The 22,130-nt window shown below is 31.3% G+C and overlaps 2 protein-coding genes across 5 annotated transcripts; both read right to left on the reverse strand.

The window, feature by feature from the left end:
• Nucleotides 1-284: 284 nt before the first annotated feature.
• LOC144473512 (uncharacterized) lies at nucleotides 285-8,293 on the reverse strand. The gene is made up of 5 exons (XM_078187433.1): nucleotides 7,807-8,293; nucleotides 7,399-7,466; nucleotides 6,299-7,309; nucleotides 5,881-6,210; nucleotides 285-5,698 (listed from the first exon to the last, which is right to left on the reverse strand). The coding sequence occupies exons 1-5, from the start codon at nucleotides 8,216-8,218 to the stop codon at nucleotides 3,254-3,256; spliced, it is 4,266 nt and encodes a 1,421-aa protein (XP_078043559.1). The 5' UTR covers nucleotides 8,219-8,293; the 3' UTR covers nucleotides 285-3,253.
• Nucleotides 8,294-10,535: 2,242 nt separating this feature from the next.
• Taf3 (TBP-associated factor 3) lies at nucleotides 10,536-22,030 on the reverse strand. Of its 4 annotated transcripts, none has more exons than XM_078187438.1 (11): nucleotides 21,723-22,030; nucleotides 21,399-21,570; nucleotides 21,060-21,302; nucleotides 19,738-20,909; nucleotides 19,107-19,676; nucleotides 18,844-19,023; nucleotides 18,641-18,741; nucleotides 17,907-18,231; nucleotides 14,543-14,637; nucleotides 12,905-13,005; nucleotides 10,536-12,570 (listed from the first exon to the last, which is right to left on the reverse strand). In XM_078187438.1, the coding sequence occupies exons 2-11, from the start codon at nucleotides 21,562-21,564 to the stop codon at nucleotides 12,506-12,508; spliced, it is 3,018 nt and encodes a 1,005-aa protein (XP_078043564.1). In that variant the 5' UTR covers nucleotides 21,565-21,570; nucleotides 21,723-22,030; the 3' UTR covers nucleotides 10,536-12,505. The 4 variants fall into 4 exon arrangements, with proteins under 4 accessions (XP_078043564.1, XP_078043562.1, XP_078043566.1 ...); XM_078187436.1 differs by having other exon boundaries at nucleotides 17,907-18,246; XM_078187440.1 differs by lacking the exon at nucleotides 14,543-14,637.
• Nucleotides 22,031-22,130: the final 100 nt, after the last annotated feature.

Consider the following 22,130-nt stretch of genomic DNA (forward strand, 5'->3'; position numbering starts at 1 on the left):
TGATTCTTCTAATCGAAAATAAGTTGGAGTAGGTTCATGTCAATTAATATTTGTTCTGCTAAGAGAAGCGAGGTGTAATATTTAACAAAAAATTGCTCATGTAAGCAGAATATATAAGAATCGCACCAGGAAATAAAAGATATTCGATAAAATAGATCGAATGAATTGCTGATTGATCGCATCACATGCATTTATATCGGCAAAAAATTGGAAGAGATAAGATAGTACGAATATATATTAAATTTCCATTACTCGTATTCGGAGAACAACGGAAGTTCTATGTATGTTATACTGAAATAACGCAATGAGTTCATTTCAAATCGCAATATTTAAGTAGCAAGGTAAATTATTTTCGATCTGCTTCATATTCCTTTTTTTCGATCGTGGCGTCGATATTTTGAAAGTGTCTTAACTTTGAAGCAATTCTTTACATGTAACGAAAACTCTAATACTGATTCTCTTGAATTTGTGTACATAGAACGTGTTTAACGTGCTTAAATTAAATTAATAACGTAATCTTGTACATTTTGTTTTCCGTCCACTCATTCGCGAAAAACGAATAATAATCGAAAAATTACCAAAGTGTATGACAATTGTGAAAAATCGGGGATCATTAATGATCCTCTGAATGGTATTAGCGGAAATTATATTCGTGGTCACGAATTGATTATTGGTAGTTCCTTTGCGGCGAACAGAGTAAAGGCACCTTAAAATTCACTGTATTCAATGTCCAGCACCTATATTTTTTGGTTTTATAGCAATTTTCTGATTTTCCTCTAACAATCATAAAAGTCTTCTCATTTTTTTTTATAAAAACAAATGTATTGTCAGTATCGCGACTAATCGAAATGTTCGCATCTATTTGTATTATACACACATCTGTGTCTACATTTATGACATTCATGTAGTGTTTTGTCACGAAATTAGAAAAAAAATTGCGAGATAGTTGAAAACTAAGTACTTTGTTATTCAGAGTGTAATCAGCAGATGCAAACGAAGTAAAAGTATCATACGCGAGAAATAATTTACAGTTAAATTCAAAGAATACATGTAGATGAAGAAACTGCATATTGCGAATGGGATAATGTAAAAATATCCATATTTAAAAATGTGAAGATTCGATGAGTCCATTTGAAACAATAAGATTAGAATCGCAACAAGAAAACTGAGAAGACTTTTCATGTTGGAAACTAGTGAATACTTTGACTTCTTAAATTTGGTCCATTTTGGAAGACAACCGCTGTACGTAGGTCTTCAATAAATGCTCACGCCATGCATCTGATAGAATAAAATACGTATAAATGAATTGTAATTAGTTTTCAATTATCAATCAGATCTTTATTGTTTAGTTATTATTCTGTTCAAAGGCGTATTGTTAATGAGAATTCTGTGACATTAGTGCCCCACGGTTGCTGTTTTTACAACTGCTCTATATTCAACCTTATTGGGCCCATTGGTTGCATAGACTGTGCATATATGCATTTTCCACGCTATTCACAATATTATAATGCAAAAAATGTTGAACTCGCTATTATTAAACACTGATATTTGAATAAAGATTACAGAATTTAGAAATATTTGAACAATGAAAATGATGATAATTTAGAAATTTAATAAGTGCAATGAAAGAAAAATGTGATGTATTATAATAAAATATTTTACTCTCGGACATTACATTTTTGTAATTTAATACATATTAATTACAAACGCATAATTTAATGAATGATTTAGACTCAGCATATTTAGATGAAACTAATGTTACAGATGGAACATAGTTTTCTTCAACAATAATGAATATGCACAAATCTACGCGGCCAAATGCTGATATTTTACTGGTACATGCAAGTCCTCAAAGCTATTCACTTTTATTGTACTCGAGTGGAGGAAGTATTAAGATTGCGGCGAAGTTGTTAAAACAACTTATTCGTATCAGGGGTTGATTATTAAGTAAACTAAATATCAGTAACACAAAAGATTAAACGTACATATATGTATATATGTCTATGCACATTTCTTTATCGATGCTCATACCACCATCGTCTTTGTCATATAAATAAAATTTGTTTAAATAGAAAAGTACTAGTACATAGTGTTTCGCCAGCAATACATTATGACAATTGGACTTTTCATGGGAGACATGAAAACACGCACATGTGACCTCGTCAATACATACCCTTTAGAACCACAATATAAGTTTCTCTCACTCTTTTTTAATCAGTACATAAGATACCGTCCTCCCCGCGTCATCTATTAATAAAATATGAAGTTTAAATAGTTTAAATATACAGAAGATCTCCGATTATTAAAGTATTTAACGATAGTGTCGGTATTAAGAACTTTCATCTTATTAAATGGATAAGGATAAACTGCAAAATAAACCAAAACCTTCAACTCACGCAGAATGTTCAGTGAAATTATAAATAATTTACATTTACGCTTTCTCTTTCCAGTATGAACATACACGCATGTGTACCTATATACACATAGACTCGTAGCTATGCGTGTATACTGTATACATGTATATATTAGTCATATGGCATACATACAAACATACACACATACATGCATACATACATTTAATAATAAACATATGTACATATGTATATAACTTAAACATGTTTCGCTGCAAAATGATTCTCTGAATAATGTATTAATCTATATACAATGTACAGCACTAACGTGCGAACTGTTTAATTTCTGATCACAAATTTGTACAAATTTTGTTTTGTACACATCGTATTGGTCACCTATTCTATAAATATCTACTCACTTTTTTCGCTTTTATACTCAGCAGTGTGTGCGAGACGCTCAGAGACTTTATATAGCAAAATAATTTTTGCGAGTCTGTATCAGAAAATGCTTTCAGACAATAACCATTTCCACAATTGTAACTTCTTTTTTCTTTCCCCCGTTTTCTGTTTTGTTTGTTAAGACTAAGGCGCTGTGTATAATTGCATGAAAATGATGATATAGCAAATCCTTGATTGGTAAAAGTTCTAACTGGTCTTTGGATATAACACGGCAATTACCTTTACTTTGGTAAAGTCTGATACACTTTTGTTTTTACCATACTTTGTATATTGGTGCACATCTCGTATTTCTGTAAACTTGGATATATAACGCAAAACCTTACTACATCCAAATCAATTAGAGTTGATGCGTACAACATCATCGATGGGTGACTTCGACTGCACGCGGATTTCTTTCTTCTAACGAGCAGATTGTACTACGACTTAAAACAAATTTCACCTTTTCACGTTGTTGGCACGACAGTACTTGTCGTCGATGATTGAGTCACTGTTGTCACTGTTATCATACTTAATGTACTGTCGAGAGTATTTTGTTCCGTCGTTCCCGTAACGTCCTTCTCGATACACGGTTTCTTCGGTTCCTTAGAATGCTCCTCGGATGAACTGGACTTCCTCTTGTGATTCGAACTCGATGAATGAGAACGACTCGATCCCGACTCGTCTTTCGATGAACGACTGCTAGACGATTTCTTTTGACCGTCTCTCCCATGACTGTGATGCCTCTCTCTCCTTTTCTCAGATTTCCTTTCGCTATCTTTATTATCCGTGCGATCACTAGTTTTATTAGAAACATTATAATCTCTAGGCAGGCTAATGATCTTCAGCGGATCCTCCTTGCTACTACTTTCTCCAATTTTACTATCTGATTTACGTTGAGACGACGATGGACTCCGATGGCGGTGCTTTTTGTGTTCTCTGTCACGTCTGTCTCGATCCCTTCTATCTTTGTGCCGTTGACTTCTATCTTTGTCATCCCTATGCTTCCTTTTGGACTCGGAATGCGACGAGTGGGAATCTGATGGCAATTTCGACGAGTTTTCGTCACTGCTACCATTTCTACTATTACTGCTATGCCTTTCGCTCTCTGTTGTTGGAGATGTAGATACAATTGAAGAACAGGAAGAAGAATTAGTAATCTTTACTGCGGATGTATTCTCCTCGGATGAATTATTGGCGGCCGTCGCACAGACCTTTTCATTCTTCGATCTTTCCTTCGCTTCGTCTTCAGCCATCTCGATCAATGCTTTTACTGCGTTCTCGGTTGCGCATTCCATTTTCGATGTAAACGCCAATGTTGTTTCTACCTCGAGTAATTGACAATATTCCTCTAATTTTGATATATCATTTTTGTACTTCTGTTCGGCGATTTCAAAACTTTCTTTATGTATCTTCTCTAATACCTCCTTCGAAGCCTCCGCAACACCGGTTCGTAAAGACTGGCAAACTTCCTCCACGTCAGTCTTCGATTTATAAATAGCAATTTCTAAAGCCTTGTCAACAACTTCTGTCGCGTACGTCTGCGCTATTAACTGCCGCTGCGCCAATATGTCTTGTTCAAGAATGACAACGTTACAAGCCGAGGCTGTATCGTGTTCCGACGGGCACAGGTCCGAGGAACTTAAACGTCTTTTACTCTCTTTAGTTAGAGAACTTGAACTACTAAATTTGTTGACGGATTTCGATTCGATAGCCGGTGAAATACTCTCCTTGCTGGATGTGGTGTTACTGCTACATCGGTTATGGTGACGGTGATGATCTAATTTGTGACTACTGCAATCGTATTTCTTCTTATCTCCAGAATGACTGCTGCTGCTGCTGCTGTGAGAATGGTGATTGGATTTCTCGTTTGATCGGCGACGGTCTTCGTGTCTCCTTTCGGACCTCTTATCGTCTCTCTTCTCACTACTTTGTTTCTGTTCCACTGAACTACTTTTTGTTGACTTGTTACTAAAAAGGTCCGTGCAATTATCATTATTTTCCTCGGATTCTCTTCTTTTACTTGAAACGGAAGAATGTCTTGTATGGTCTCTGTTTTTACGGTCCTCTTTGCGCTTCCCATGCTGATCTGACTTCTTCAAGTTCCCTTGATATTCGGCAGCTCTCTCCTTCGCTTTCTTCTCTTCGAGCGAGTCGATAGAATGTTTTTGCTCTACTCGTTGACGATTCGTATTCTCCTTCTGCTCGTCCGCTATACTCACAGCTTCTAAAGGTTTCTTTTCTTTTATACGGTGGGTCGAATCGTTTGCAACACGTGTGTGCCTAATGTTCGCGTTGTGCTGCGATTCTGGATAATACTGTTTTAATCTGACGTGCCATGCTACACTTGACACCGCTGAGACCGTTCGAAACTGATGAATAATGTTGCGCGGTAAAAAGTATATGTCATTGTCATATAAATTTATTCTCGCATAGCGAATACCCTGTCTACGCAATTGATTCAATTTAGCGTCTTCGATCCACTGTACACACTGGGATATTGGTGGTTCGTGGAGATCCAGTTGTAATTTTTCGACTAGTTCAGGAAAGTCACCAGCGTAGAACGCTACAACGTCCTTCGTAATCCTATTATACTCCGAAGGTTGTCCACCATGAACAGCTTTTAATATACCCACTGCAGCTGTTGTCATTCTATCTAATCCGTGACCCACGTGATCCGCATGAGCTTTAGTGCGATCTTCAAACATATATTCACGGGCTTCACTAAGACGAGGTAAATATTGTAGATTTCGTAACTCATTAATTCCTGTTCGACGTCTTTTATAAGGACTTTTATTTATGTCTGCTGTTGGAACTAGTTGTTCTCCTGGTCTGATCCATAGGATTGGACCATCATTTGATTCTTGAGGTGTATCCATCTTCACGACAGACAATGGACCCCAAGGCATGGTCTTAAATTAAAAGTTACACATCTTGTTATGCGTATGCATGTGTATATATGTATATATTTCAGATGTTTGTAGAATTTAAAGATTTATAACAAATACTTTTTTAAACACATATATATGGGAGAAACATGATCAAGTATTTGATACAAAATAATAAAATATCTTTTTTGCAAAGTTGTACTCACCAGTTTTAAGAATGGGTTTTCTTCTAGTTTTTGTAATAGATCCGGAAAATATCCACCAACTTCTTCATGAACAGTTCCTACGATACTTATTTGATGTAAGGGCCCATACCTAACAGTTCCATTACTATATGCTTTACAAACTTGATCTTTGTACTGGGCCATGGTTGTGGTTTCTATGTCACTGTTTCGTCCTAACACGCCATTCTTAACAGTCAGGGTAGGATAGTTGTCTGCCATGTAATCTAACAAGTCAGGAAGATACGCAGCAGCATTGTGTACTATACCCATAACATGATGGGCATTTCCATTTTCATCTTCACCAAAAACTACCTACAAAGTCAAAGTATTTTCTTATTTTATCTTGTTTCAAAACAATTACAATGCTTTATATTATTTTAATTACTATTGTTATACATACCTTGAAATACTCTTGAGCTAATTCTTCTATTTGTTCATACGACAATGCATCAATTTCATCTTGATACATATGCACAACAGTTGCACCACCATTAGGATAGGTTTCTATATGAATAAATTTCTTGTACTTTAGGCCTTCGAGTAGTTCACTTTTAAGTGGTGGATTGTGAAGCATTTTATAATTCTTCGTTTGCAAGTTTAACCTGAGATTTTCATTTGTAGACTTTGAGAATGCATGAGACACTGGCTTAGAACTTAATGAGACCATGCTACGATCTCGTTTGCACTGCACTCCAATGCTCGCTCGTTTTATTTTACTACGTTTATAACAACGTGAACAAACTCGTCGCTCATTATGCTCCTTGCTTCGCTTATCTCTTGATGACGAGTATGATTTCGAATGTGAACCTGAAGATGTAGAACTAATACAATTTACTGATTTGTTATGAGGCTGTGCAGTATCATTTCTTTCAACTATTGTCGTAGAAACACTGTTAGTAGTCCAATCCGATTTAACATCTAATTGTTCTTGAGGATCTGTCTGTTCTATTTTCACTTCAATAACTTCTGTTTTTATATCTCTATGAACAATATCAACTTCTGCATCTCTCTTTTCTTCTTTGTTCGATTGTACTTGTGTAATGGAAACTTGCTCTTCAGTTTTCTGCAACTGTCCACAAAATGAATAAGGCATTATATTCTTGTTAGCTTTAGTAGTTAAATCATCTGCGTTCTCTTCATTGTATGTCGCTGTATCCATTATAACAGTTGGTGTTGCTATTGCTGATGTCATACTGCTGGGAAATGTTGTATCCGGACTATTTGGACTGTCGGAAACTCTTGGAGGATAGTCTGGACTTCTAGGACTATTAATCACTTCACCACTGCTTTGAGGACTTTCTCCTAATTGAGGTGTATTAGTAGTTTCCAAATTTACATATCCTTCTAATTTTGTGGGTACTGTGTGTACCCCTCCTGATAGTGTTGTATCTTTGTTACATGCTGAATCGACCTAATAAAGATAACTTCAACATTTAATAAACTCAATATTATGTATTCATAAGGACAGTACATATAAACAATGAATAAACTTATACATACATGAATAACATGCTGAACTGGTTCTATTTTATGTTTCAATAACTCGTTATTGCAGTGATCGGGATTCCCTACAACAAACAACAAATGATTTAGAACACAAATATACTACAAATACATAAAAATGCTATATAAAATATAAACTATGTTTATTTCTTATATAAATAACTGAAAGAAATTCATTTACATTTAAATAAAATCGTATGATACGACCACCGAATATTGTTTAAACTTTAGTCTACATTTTGTATGTTAACGTAGGAGTTTGTTAGTCAAGTTATAAACAATAATAACACAAGGGTCAATATAAGTTAGATGCTAAAAATAATTGTTAACGAGTGATTTACTTGATGAATTCATCGGAAAAGTGTACGTATTTGTACGACACTAAATAATAATAAACGATATTACCATTTGGCTGTTCTGCATGGCATGCAACATTGTCCAACTCATTTCTTTGATTAGACATGCTGTGTGCTTCCAAGGATGGTACGCGTAATGTAGTATTGATAGCAAGTTTGTAGGTAGTACGTTCTTCCACATCACCAGAAGAGCTCATGAAATTCACGTTTCTCTGTAATCCTTTCCCTTCCGTGTTTGCATTAAACGATGACGCTGTAGAGAAAATCGTGGGCGTCCTGATCGAATGTAACTCTAGATCGCCTGAAAACTCGTTTGTCTCTTTAATAACACTTTCCCACGCTGTTCTGGACACTTTTACGTTGGTTGTTTCCCTTCGTAGCGGCTCGAATACTTGCTGAATTGTATTATTTACATCACATCGCTCATTTGACACGATACTTGTACCAGTTTCGGATGCCATCTTGATTCTGTGAGCAACATCCTGAACACAACGATACTACGCAACATTTGATTGGATATTTCTTCGCCGCCTTTCGAACAGACCTTATTCTATTCGTCTGAAATTGGATAAAGAGTAGGGGTAAGACCAGTAGATATAGAGGTACCATATACATTTTTATTCATGGGAATCTTCGATCTCCAACCTTGTTTTCTCCGAAATTTTTTGATTGTAAATGGCCATATATTATTCGGAATTCGCAAATGTTCTAGATATTGTATGCACATAAGCATTTAACTGCAGAATGTTAAAGTCGCGTTATAGTAATTGATTGAGATAAACTGGTCTAACATACAAATATATGCGTGACTTTACCGCTAATATTCAAATCTTTTCACGTAAACTTCTTGATAGCTCAAATTTGAAAACTTCATTTCTTTACGAATCATATTTCGTATCTATGAGATATTTAGTAAAAGATTCTTATGAATACAAATAATTATCTTTATTCGCATTAAATTATTAAATATGAGCAAATTCTCTTACTTATTTAAAGACACACATTAAACCGTCTTCATTCAATATTCCAAAATATAAATGAAAATGAATGAGAAAAATAATTGATAATATTCTCTTTGTTTTTACATAAAAAGTTGAAACACGTTTATGGCATTCTTTCAACTTATATAATATACTCAAATGGATATTTACAATTGTACAATAAATGTATTTTTTATTAAATAGTACGAATATTTCATTATATTTTGATTCGTACAATATCATTCAAGTAACCGTAAAATTTAATATTTCGTTTTTTCCGATAATTCCATTAATTTTGCAATTTCTAATTAAACAATAGCCAAACTATAAACTGCAACGTATTTTTTGATGTTATCGAATTTATATATTACAAAAAAAATGTAACCACAAAATTTCGATAATTATATTTTCAAATCTGTACAAAATATATATCAAATATTATAATGATCTATGTTTAGAAATATAAAGCAAATGAAATAGACATATACATAATAAGAAATTGAATAGGCATTATGCAATACAGAACGATGGAAAAGTGTGATACTATTGAGTTTGTATTCTTGTTAATTGGAAGAAAAATTTATAAATTAAGCATCTGTTCTTATTTTGAATAAAATTTTTGTTGTAAGCAAGAGAAAAGGAAAAAAGCATAACATATTTAGAAATATATTATATACTTTCAAGTATAAATAATTTTATTTGTTCAATATTTTTTTTATGAAAATAGAAAAGTTCTATATATAGTTTTTGTTAGCGGTATATACTCATAACATTAAAAATAAATCTGCAAATAACTTATTTACATGTTGTATATGGTTCCCCAATTATGTAACATGTTTCATTGCAACTTTGAGAAACATTAATCCTGTAAGATTTAACACACTATATTATTTAGTAAATAGTGAGATGTTTTTACTTAAAATCCAGTTGTTTTTATTATTGTGAATATTTTGTCATTGCTATAACCATTGTTATTACTATTACAGTTAAGTTTTTAATGAACTTTCGATATAAAACTATAAAATACAAGTTAATTATTCAACTATTTTCTTTATTGATTCTAGTTTTGACTTCACGAGTCCAATTGTATCATACTTATATTGTATTTCCCAATAACAGAAAAAAATAATACACTAAGTTTTGCACAACGTTATATAATATATATTACTTTTTATACTTTGTAAAAATCATATTAAAATTAATCCTAACTATTTTTAATTTTTTCAGATTAATTCATTGTTTACAAGGATACAATTTTGAATATTACATTACATTACTTATCATCTAGATGAATTAAATTCTATAAAAGCACAGTTTTAACTTAGTTCTTTATACCGAAATCAATAAATAATGATTGCAGCTTCTAAGATTTTACTATAGCTTTCAATTAAATTCCTATTCTTATCACATTGAGACCCAATTGCTAAGGTAGATTCCTGACATTTTGTTGGGTTGAATAATTACAATGTTATCACATATAATAATTAAATTGTAATCCCAAATCAATCATATCATAAATAATATAATTATAGTACAATTAATTATTAAATTCTCTTTTTAATTATGATATTTATTGTCGATCAACCGGATAGATTTATCAATTAGAGTTTGCTTCTTCAAACTGTGACACAGATAAATCTATCCAAACGGGTTTCAATGTGGTAAGTGCTATAACATTTGTTTTATGTGAAAATAAATTTCACATTGTATAGTACGCGCTAAAAGTTTTACAATCATTTGAAAATAAATACGCGAAACATGTTTATTTGCAAATACAAGAGGTTTTTTAGAAAAATAATTAGAGATGAGAAGTTTCTTATTACAAGTGCAAAACAATGAGTCATATTTTTACAACCACGATTGTAATAGCCATTATGGAATTATCTTGAATACATTAAATACAGGCGAAAAAATTTACACTTTATACGATTACGCAGAAGCATCTGCTGTAATACAAGACAAATATAGTTTCTGTTTCTACATATATTTTTAATTTACATTATTATTCTTAACACGTTGAATGCTACATACAATTCATACTCCATTTTTGTATGAGTTTTTATGTAAATAATTTCGTTGCAGAATCGTGTTTATTCATTCATGCAACGAAATAAATCATTCTTTTAATATGAGCGAAATTATGAAATCTCGCAACATAGTATAGCTTAAGCGAAAGTAATATGCTATACGCAAAAGTTACTACTAAAATAGAATAAAGACAAATGAACAAAATTTTCATTCCAATGTATAAACAGATTTATTCAAAAACTAATGTTTATAAATTAAGTTTTTTTGTAATATTTTCATTTTATGGTCACCAATGTAAAGATGATCTATGTTGTTACCAATGACCATCGCAATTATAATAAAAGATAGATATTAATTTCTCAATATTAGAAAGCCAAGTTTTTATTGTGGAGTGCACAATTATATTGTAACATAAATTTTCTCATTCCACTAATACAAGCATTAAGCTGCTGTTTCATAACAATAATATGCCAGAACCTGCTAAAGACAATTTGTATGTTAACATGCTTATTATAATTGAAAAAATAAACAATAATGAAAAGTAAATCAAAATTTATCACTTTGCTGAATCAGTGAATTAAATACATATAAATACCTACTAAATTAGATATCAATAATGATATATAATTGCTTTCTTAATGATTCATTACTTTCATTAAGAAGAATATAAAATCATGTTTGCCGATTATATATGTAACTCTTTTAGAAAATCATTAAATTCTACAATATTCGATCTGAATGATTTACCAAAATTCTGATTATTCAGAATTCAAATTATCATCTATAATCAATTATTGATTATAGACTCAAGTTACTGATAATTCAGTAACTGAAAATTATATATATTTATATATTTATTACCATTTTGTATGGGCTTTTTCCAAATAATCAGCATTGTATTACCCATACATTGGTATTTATATTTTGATTAGTGAATTTTTTTGAAGAATTCTTATAACAGCCATTCCTTCAATAAAAACTTACAAGATAAGCTTATTCATATACTACAACTTGAACATTTTTTTAATGTTATAAAAAAGCAATTAATGACTATAGTGAAGATATTTATGACAATATATTGTAATTAGATAATAACTTCAAGTTTTTCTACTAAGGGTTTCAGAGAATAATGACTCGTAAAAATGTATAAAACCTACGGCATACTTTTTTGTAGATAAGATTCTGGACTTCTTAATTTTTGCAATGGTCATGGCTGAATATCACATACTTAATTGTATTTAATATTCTTTTTTATAATTCACTTCTCTATATAAAAAAGAGCAATCATGTTGACAAGTGAACTTGAAAACATAGATTGAATACATAATTTATTACCTTAGAATTATTTAGCGATCAACGTGTTAAAATTAAGTTTCTTTGAACCTGTGATAATGATCACGAAACGTAACACTTTTTAAGTCAATTGAATTGCACTATCTTTCATCTTCTTACTCTTCTTCTTTACAGTCTTAACTTTCATGAGAGTTTTTCCTGCTTTCCCCTTGATGGGTATAGTTTTTTCTTTCAATGACTTCATTTGTAACTTCATTTCAGTTTTCGATAATTTTTTATTCTTTAAAGTTCCCACTCTGAGCTTGCTGTTCTTTTTAACTTTGGTTGAGGTTTGAATAGCAGGACCGGATCTTACACAAGACCCGGGTAGCTTGTACTAGGCTGCAACTTTAACCTTTTTCTTCCTCTTTTTCTTCTTCTTATCGTGGTGCAGTTCTTGTTTTTTAGCTATACAAAAGCGGCAATACCAGTCCTCGTTGTCAGCTGGCGGTACTTGCATACCAACACACACCCTAAATGATTAAAGATATATATATATATATATTAAGTAACAATTACGGTTTTAATAAAAAAGTTTTCCTTATATTGTACAACATTTTAGATTGAAATTTATAAAGTTTCATTATATATAATTTAGAACCATTGAACTATTGAAATTTATGTTAGATTATAAGGTCAATTAAGAGTATTTTTATTTTCCTTTTAAGTTAAGCTATATCTATTGTAGGAGATTTTCCTAGATTCATGATTAATGGATAATGTGGTATTATTTAAGTATTTTAAGCATTGTAAGGGATGAATATACTGTCCCAAAATTAGTTTGCTAAATTTTTTTTGTTCACTTACCAATGATACCATGCGTCACAATCATCACAACCAACCATTGGTGATCCATCGTCCTGTTTGCCACAAGCAGGACAAATCCATACTTGACGACCACCTTGATCCTGAAAGACTCATATCACGATAAAAACACAATATACAATGTTTTTACCATAATAATAAATAATCCAACCCATCTTTTGTGTTATCAACAGTAATAAGGTATAGAACTGTATCAAATAATTTAAAATATGAACGATTCATTATTGAAATGTCGTGGTCCTGTATTTATGAAGTTGAATGATGAATATATATATATCTTGCAGATTGCATATATATATATATATATATATATATATGCAATCTACGAGATGACTTTTACACATTGTATGAAGAGTGTAGTAATGTGTAGGAATACTTGTATACAGTACATTAGAAATAGCATTGGTACATGATGAATGCTTGCGAGTATGCAATTATGTAAAATATTTATAAAATTTAATGAGTAAGGATGATGGATATATGATGTAAACAATTTCTTTTTATTTAAATGGTCATTGGCGATTGTTATTAATAATTATGATTTATAGCACTATTTACAGTACTATTAGTTAATGTGTATGAAGGTATATGATCTACTCCTGGTATTATTGTCATGAATACTAGGAAAGGATTAGTATGATTTATTCAAGAATTATGACTTTGACTTGCGGTATTTAAATAAATTTTCACTTGGCTCATAAACTAAGAATATTTAATAACATACTGTTACCTGATGTGCAACTTATCAATTAACATAAACAGGAACAAAGTTTATTGAACCGGCATTAGCGATTTATTTATAAGAACATTTAATTTTCTCAGCATCATTAGTTTTTAATGCATAAGCTATTAAATATGCTCTGTATAAATATGCTGAAATCTAATTGTGCTCGGTAATTTGATGTTATTACAACTAGAACTAAAAAAAAAAAAAAAACGAAGAGTATTTTACACAATTAGACAATTTACACATAGGTAATTTTTGATATACCAGGAAGATGTATCTTAAATTTTAATATAATAATCTGATGTATCTTGTATTTGAATACAATTGTAATCGAGAAAATTGGCTTCATAATAGTATAAGAGCATTAAATTGTGTGGGGATGTAACTCCAATTTGAGAAGTTAATCAGTAAATTGAATTATTCAATTCTGGGGATCAATGTATGTTTATATTGAAATGTATATTTTTCAAATACGTAATTTATATTATTGCGTATGTATTTATATTATATAGAAAATAGTAAAGATTTTTATTTAGCAATTAAATATATGCACACAATATAGCTATACTAAATATAGCTTACTAAATTAGAATTTGCTACTTCACAAAATGTCCTGCAGTATAAATTTGTACCACAATTACATTAATTGCATTTAATTTGGATAAGTTATTAAGATGTAAGTGTTATTAAAGATACAACGTTGTGCATATTTAAAAGAATTCTGTCGAAGATAAGATTTCAAAAGTTAAAGTTGTAAAGTGCCTAAGGGTATTTCAGGCAAAAGCTGGAGACATGGCAGAAAATTGAATCTCTATAATTTCGACTAGGTAGAAAATAGTTTAAATTATTATTGAATACCTAATGACTTTTGTTTAGAATGGGAATGTACTCACCACAGTAGTGGTTGGTGTTGCGGGCAGCACGATCCTGCCATTTTCTTTGTCTTCCTTAGCATCATCCTTTTTAAGAGCTGCATCTGCTTTCGTCTCTGTGCCGTTAAAACCGTCCGTTATATTCCTAACTGTTTTGCATGCTTTCTTTAATGACAACATGCAAATTGCATGCAATCAATCAATTCTTCATTATTTTGTCGACTGTTTATTACCTCCCTTTTTGTATTATAATAGATTTTGCCAGTCATTGGTTTTTTTGGTCAATATATGATTCATTTAACTTGACTAATATTAATGTACTAAACGAAGGGAAAATTGTTTAAACATTATTTAAATAGTAATGAAACTATTAAGTCATCAATATCAACTGCTCTTCGTACATTTAGTCAAGTTGGAAGAAACAGATCTCTATATGTGCACCCTTTACTTATTAATGGATATAAATTAATATGCTTTATGTGTATACTTGGTGTGAAAATATAATTCGTTTTACAACCAAGAAGAAGGTGACTTCACGTATATAAAGAAATAGAATCTTTCAAAGTTTCGTCTTTGACAAGTTAGTATGATGTTTCTCTAACCACTTCAGCTTTAGTTGTACCTCAAACTACATATCACTGTATATTATTATTTAACATGATTCATAGTAAACGTGATGTTTAACGTTATCCGAATTGATTATTTTTACGTCACTATTAAAGATAAAAGTATAGAACATTTCAATAAGCATAAGTTTATACAATAAATAAAAGTTAATGTGAATTGCTATGCACTATTAGCATTTTCGTAACCATGTGATAGAGCAAAGTAACAAATCTATATAGGATAGAGAATACAGTGAAGTTGTAATATAACTCTGATTTACATAGACCCTAAGATAGTATATAGTTCAGCTTTAATATTGTTGTATTATATTATATCCTATAAGAAGATTCATTTTATGATGTAAAACAAACAAGCTACCTAATCATAGACACTAGATTTTTACTGCATCAAAAGTCATAGTACTGTTACTCCAAAAATTGTAAAATTGTTTCATAATTAGTCTGAAAAAAGTTTGTTTATGCTATTGTTAATTTATTATTCTGAAATTATTTATCATGGACTTTCATAATGTTTGCTAGTTTCTTGAGATTATTCAATTTTTACACACACATATTATATGCTTCAAAGCATTAAATATAATCTTACAAAAACTATATGTACACTCTTCCTTGAATAAGTATGTTGCACTTAAAGATTATAAGATATTTTATAATCGGAGAAGATAGTTATTTTGGAGATAGAGTAATGTATAGAATTCGTTGCAAGCTGTCTGGTATTTTAATGGGTGCAGAGAATAATGTTGGTTGGCCTATTTTTTCTACATAAAAATTGATTTTACCAGTCTGATCACATTTTACGAAATTTGTATAAAAAAAATAATACGTTTTTACAAAAATTCAGATAGGTATTAGATACTAATTACATGCTTGCAAATACAATGAAAGCATTTGTAATTGTATTAATATGCATAGACGGAAGAAAATACACATAATTTATATCGCAAGGAGCAGTTACTACTTCACAAAAAATTGTGAAAGATTAACAAAATCTAAATGTCGTTCAAATCATTTTTCTCATAATGGTTTTTAACATATTTTTGTCAGAATAAATTAAATCAAACAGCTTAAACAATTAGCAAACACAGAATTCACAAATACGTAAGGAGATGCAATAAAAATAACTGTTTTGAATATTTTCTAAGCTACAGAAGTTAGAACAAATACTATTCATACTTGTTTAACAATTTTTTGCCCAACTTCTATAATTTGAAAAATATGCAAAGTCGTAATATTTATTGGTTTACTCACTGTAGTATTAACTTGATAAGTTGTAATATATGAAATCATAACAACTTTTCTATTGGAAAACAATGTTATCCAGATTACTCGTATGATTCAGTCAATTTTTATATAATATTCGACAAAATTAAAAACATTTCACTTTAGTTAATACTTCTTTCCATAACTTTTCTAATCCTTTTTGATATTTATAGTTGACAAGATCAAAATACGTTTTAATCAAAACATTAGCTTTAAAAAAATGAGAATAATTCTGCAAACATTAAAAAATTTTTCCCACCATAATTTAAAATTTAACTATTTGCTCCTAACATTGAAATAACAATACTCAATTGTACAAAATTTTTTTCCAGTAAAATAATTTATAAGCGCCTTAATATTATATTGTAAGTGCATTTGCATTGTAAGAGAAAATATTGAAGAAAAAAGAGAAAGTTTAAGACCCGATAAGATAGTGTAATATAAGAAAGGTCTTAGAACTTGAATTCTTGATATTATTAATATTTATAAGGTGCGTTTATCAAGTAAACGCTGGTATTATGTAATAACATAAGACATGATACTCTTCAAAATATGTATAAATAAGTTCTGAGACTTCTTTCAATGTCAAGAAATCCACCCGATTAACTTGATAGAAGTGCTAAAATTTGAAACAATTAAGTAGATTTATAATTACAACATGAAATACATAACAAGTCTAATGTAGGCTATGGAATTGTTCTACAAATATACTTTAGATAAACGGAACAATACAACAAAGCAGGCCAAATGAAAATTATACCGTCACCGCAAGTCATGAATGCATAGAAAATTAAAAATGAAATGTTGGGACTTTGGAATTTTTGGATGAGGTGATATTCGAATGGTATTGATGGGTTGAGTTAATTATTATGGTAAAAGTAATATCAATTATGAAATGATATACTATGCACAATATTCAAATAAGTCTTGATTTTATTTTTACCCTTTTCCTTATTATGAATGTCAATTATTGGAATTAAAGTACAAAAATAAATAACTGACTAGAATTGAATGACTAGACTAAAATTGACGAATGATAAAAATGGAACGGGATTGTCACCAATGCTTATTATAAGAAATATTGTAACTGTAAATGACTGCTCATAAACTAAAATTATAATAAAATTCAAAGTTTCTCATTTTCATTGCAATGTATGCATTGTTCTGAGCAGAAAATTATGAAAAAATATTTATGTATCTATCAGACTATTATAGAATTTAAAAATTTAGTAATCGCATTTGATGCAATAATTTTTATATTGGCAAATACAAATACTGAGTAATATTCATAAATACAAAATTAATCTGATAATAGAAATAAAGTTTAATAATCAAGATTATTTTTAAATATAAAATAATTAAGCGGTGACATTCCCGGATTTCTAATATATATTTTAAAAATGAATTTTGTGTCCTTCAATTTTATGCATATAAATATTTGATAATGTAATGCTCTTGTTCAATTCGAAATATATTTGTACCATATGAAACGTACTTACAAAATAATATGGTAGTTGTTGTTGCGGAGGAAGTGGGATCTTAGTAGGAGGATCGAATTGAGATGGAGGGGTTTCTCTCTGAGGTAGGGCTTTGAAGAGAGATTTCTTTGCTCGAGGAACTGTTGCGAGTGGCACACTAGTAAGATTGGCAGAGAAAGTATCTGTAGGAAGAGCAGGGCTTCCATCTAATATTCCCTCCTCTGTTTTCTTACTTGCCGACTTTTGCTTTGGCGGTCGCGTTACTAATGCTGATATTTTCGCCAATTCTGGACTTGGTTCACGTTTCGTCTCGTCCTCTGGTTTCTTCAGTAATGTTTTTATTGTTCTATAACACATTTCCCTAATAATAATGTATGTGTTATTATACGTGGTACAATATATTAACGCACTGTTTAGTTTATATTGAATTATTTCATTAGATGTAGTAACTCAAATTATTAAGAAAATAAACCATAATTGACATATTTTGAACAAGCAAATAAAGAATTAAATTAAACAGCGTTAATATAATAGCCAGACTGCGGATCTTTATGCATTTGTGAAAAACGATAGAAAATCGAATAGTATTTCATATAGATTATCGTTATTACATGCAGGAAATGAAAACTTGATTTTATGAAAGCATGAAATTAGATAAATATTCGCAGTTTAATATTGATATGATTTATAAAATAATATAATATTTATAATAAAGTTTAAATTATCAGTGAAAATAAAATAAAATATAAACTCACATTTTTTTCATAGGTACAGTATCTGGAGTTGGTGGTCTTGGAGAAGCTGTTCCTAATTTTAATGTTATTTTTGGCACAGCTTCCGAATTTTTATCTTCCTTCTACAATATAATATTATCAAATTACAAATTAAAACTAAAACTAATTTAAAACTTTTGTTTCCAATGCGAACTTATAGAAACAATGATGATTTTTGATTATACCTCTTTTTCTTTCCGTTTATCTTTCTTCTCTTTCTTCTCTTTAACTTTCTCAATCTTTTCCTTCTTCTCAATTTTTTCTTTTTTCTCTTTTACCTTCTCTGTTTTTTCTTTATGTTTCTCTTTCTTATCTTTCTTTTTCTTTATCTTGTCCTTCTTTTCCTTTTTATGTTCCTTTGATTTCTAAAATTACAGTTTCTATGAAATATGTTCCTCTTTCTTGTTATATAAAACATTCAGAATATAAGAAAATATATTAAGATTACCTTTTCATTCTTTTCTAATTTCTCCAATTTTGTACTTTTCGAGGGCAATGGTGCAGGAACCGGGATTGGTGTAGGATATGTAACTGGTGCTGCAAGTGTCGATGCTAAAGGTATTGTAATAGAATTTGTGGGTGCCGGTGTGAGTACTTCTTTATCTTGTTTAACTATTTTCGGTTTTTCTTCCTTTTCCTTCTCCAATTTTTCATGTTTCATTACAGAAGGTATTGGTTCATTTACCGAAGGTGTCGTTGGTTTTTCTCGGTCCAGAAGTCTATTTTTCGATACACCAGGAAAGTCTTCGGATTTCACAGGTAAATTTAAAAAACGAGGCGGTAAAGGTAAATTTGGCATTGCAGGATGTGGACCAGGACCACCCCTGCCTAAAGGCAATGGAAATCTGGAGAACATAGGATGTGGTATTAAACCCGGTGCAGGAGGAAACGCGGATAAAAATGGAAATGGAAGTGTGGGTGGAAAACTTGGTTCTTTGGAAAGTGGAGGTTCCGGTGCTTGTGGGGTTTTTGGTCGATCTAATATATCCACATCTACCAAATCGTTGGAAAGCTTTGTCTGAAAAGTAAGAATTGTTTTAATAATACATATGCCTGGAAACAAACAAATTACAACTTACCTTTTTCGGACTAGTACAGTGTTTTGGACTTCTCGACTTCAGTTCCTTCTTTTTGCTGATTTTTTCTTTCCTCTTCTTTTTATGATCAGTAGGAGTTGGGGGCATGTTCAGTTCTGGTGTTCTAGGCGTGCTAGGTGTTCCTGGTGGAGACATGTCGTCAAACATGTAAACATCCGATCCTGGACTAGGCAAATCAATTAATTCCCCTCCATCGGGTTGAATGTGTACATCTGGTGTATGCGGCGCCTTCTTCTCCTCATGCTTTACTTCGGTATCATTGCGAAGCGCTTGCTTATCGTTGTTTTCATCAATTATCAAACCTGGAGAACTCTCTCTCGAGTCGAGTTCTTTATATTTATGTTGTTCTGATGTATCTTTTTCTTTATCTTCTCGTGGTTTTGAAATCTTTTTGAAAATATTCAGTTTCTGCTTGTCGGGTTCTGATGGTAGCTTATCAATATTGTCCTCTTTTCTTTCTACGACAGGTGGTCCAGCAGGAATGTCTATTACTTTTTCTGGTTTAACTTTCGGTTCTACTTTTTTTGTTAATTTCGGACTGCCAGCTGCTTTAGGCGACATTAATTTAGGAGTTGAAGGTCTGCTTGATGAACTCTGTGCAGTTCCTTGCGATTTCCCACCTCCTGGCTTAAGAGGTTTTAATTTAGCTAATTCTTTCATACCAACTAATTTCTTAGTTTTGTTGTCATCCACCTTATTTGGTTTGAATAATTCCTTAGCACGATTCTTCTTCTTATTCTCCTTATCAAGCTTACCATCTTCCAATCCTTTCTTTATAATCTTCTTCGGTTTTTTGTCATACTTCAGTTCAGGTGGTACCATTGGATAAGAACTGGATTGAGGTGAATCTGGTCGAGTCTGATGAGGTGTTCTTGCTTCAGGTAGTTTTCCTTCCCGAGCGGGTGATAAAAAACCTGAGGTGGTCATCATTACACTATGGATTTCACGCAATGGTCTGCCTTCTTCCACTACCTTTACACGTTTTACTATTGGGCTTTCAAATGATACAGGATCTCCTGGGCGCTTAAACACTACTTGTGGAGACATTCTATGAGGTGACATATTCATAGAACTATTGCCTGATGTTCCATTAGTTGATGATAAATCAGATGATCCATTTAGTAAGGTTTCAGATTTCTCTGCTACGTACTCTTCTATAACATAACGATTTACATTAATAACATAATTTTAATGGAAAAGCAGAATTTTTTACAATTTCAAATTAATGCTATCTCTTAAAAAATCTAAACACATCAACAGCATTTTTTAAAACAAATTGATTCACAAGGATTATAGTATCGTACCTTCGGTATTAGGATACATAGCTGGTAAATGTTCATGAACATGCATTGGCCTGGTTACAACTTCTCGACTGCCAGGTTTGAGAAAATTTAAATGATTTTCCCGACGAATTGGAAATTTAGGTACTGCCATAGGATATGGAACTGGGTCCACATTCTTAATATAATCTAACAATTCATGTATATCAATATTCATATGTTGAAAAGCTAATCCTAAATCATCGAGATTTGCTTCCGTTCTTCCCACTGAAACAATATTAAAAATTATTAATATAACAAAAAATTAAAACATATTTATATGAAAGTCTTCTACTGTTTCTATCGAAATATCGCAACACTTACAAATTTCTGTGTACTGGTGCGATAGCCTTGCTATTCGCAAAATGTATTCCTGCATCAGATCAACCATAAATTCTAGTGGTGTTGAATTAATTGAATGCCACCCGATTGTTTGACAAATTTGAGCGACGACCATTTTTAAAACACTTCTACTATATTCTGTTGACATTTTCAACTATAACAAATAGTGGAAAATTTTATTTGTTTATAATATTTTGCAAATCAAATACATACCCGCTTTTAAATCTTGTTACATAAAAGCAATAACATTTTAAACAATTTTTCTCAATACACAATATGCACATGAAACGTATTAATTTTACTTACCAATAAAAAATGAATTATACAAAGGGTTTCTAGTTTCTCAGCTTATTAATCTAAAACACATACATTCTTTCTACACTATTTAATTCCCTTCAACACTTCAATCTCAAGTTGTACAAGTTATTTTGATTGTAACACATATTTTACTTGTTAAACTTAACAAAGTGTAAATGGTAGAAAGATACAGAACGCAATGCGTCCTCACTGCCTTCACATTTTCCTATGAACTTATTTTTGATACTTCGTAATCATCGATGTATATCACAATATGTACATACGACATACCATAATGGCGGAAAGACTAGTACAGTACTGCCTTGGCATACTGAGCGATGTCGGCGGCAAAGCGCTCAGAAATGTGAAGGTAGGTCCAGAAACTACTTTTCTCTGATTGGTTGACGCTTCATAGCT

The sequence above is a fragment of the Augochlora pura genome, chromosome 7, assembly GCF_028453695.1.
Source record: "Augochlora pura isolate Apur16 chromosome 7, APUR_v2.2.1, whole genome shotgun sequence".
Classification (NCBI taxonomy): domain Eukaryota; kingdom Metazoa; phylum Arthropoda; class Insecta; order Hymenoptera; family Halictidae; genus Augochlora; species Augochlora pura.

Bases quoted from the DNA above. Each gene is read 5' to 3' on its own strand.
- LOC144473512 (XM_078187433.1), bottom strand. From the start codon at position 8,218: ATGGCATCCGAAACTGGTACAAGTATCGTGTCAAATGAGCGATGTGAT. The intron at 6,211-6,298 runs GTATGTATAACA...TTGACTTTGTAG, and splicing joins TAGCTCAAGAGTATTTCAAG to GTAGTTTTTGGTGAAGATGA. The intron at 5,699-5,880 runs GTGAGTACAACT...TTTTAATTTAAG, and splicing joins AAAACCCATTCTTAAAACTG to ACCATGCCTTGGGGTCCATT.
- Taf3 (XM_078187436.1), bottom strand. From the start codon at position 21,564: ATGTCAACAGAATATAGTAGAAGTGTTTTAAAAATGGTCGTCGCTCAA. The intron at 19,677-19,737 runs GTAAGTTGTAAT...CTTACTTTTCAG, and splicing joins ACTGTACTAGTCCGAAAAAG to ACAAAGCTTTCCAACGATTT. The intron at 12,571-12,904 runs GTAAGTGAACAA...TTAATCATTTAG, and splicing joins TGTGACGCATGGTATCATTG to GGTGTGTGTTGGTATGCAAG.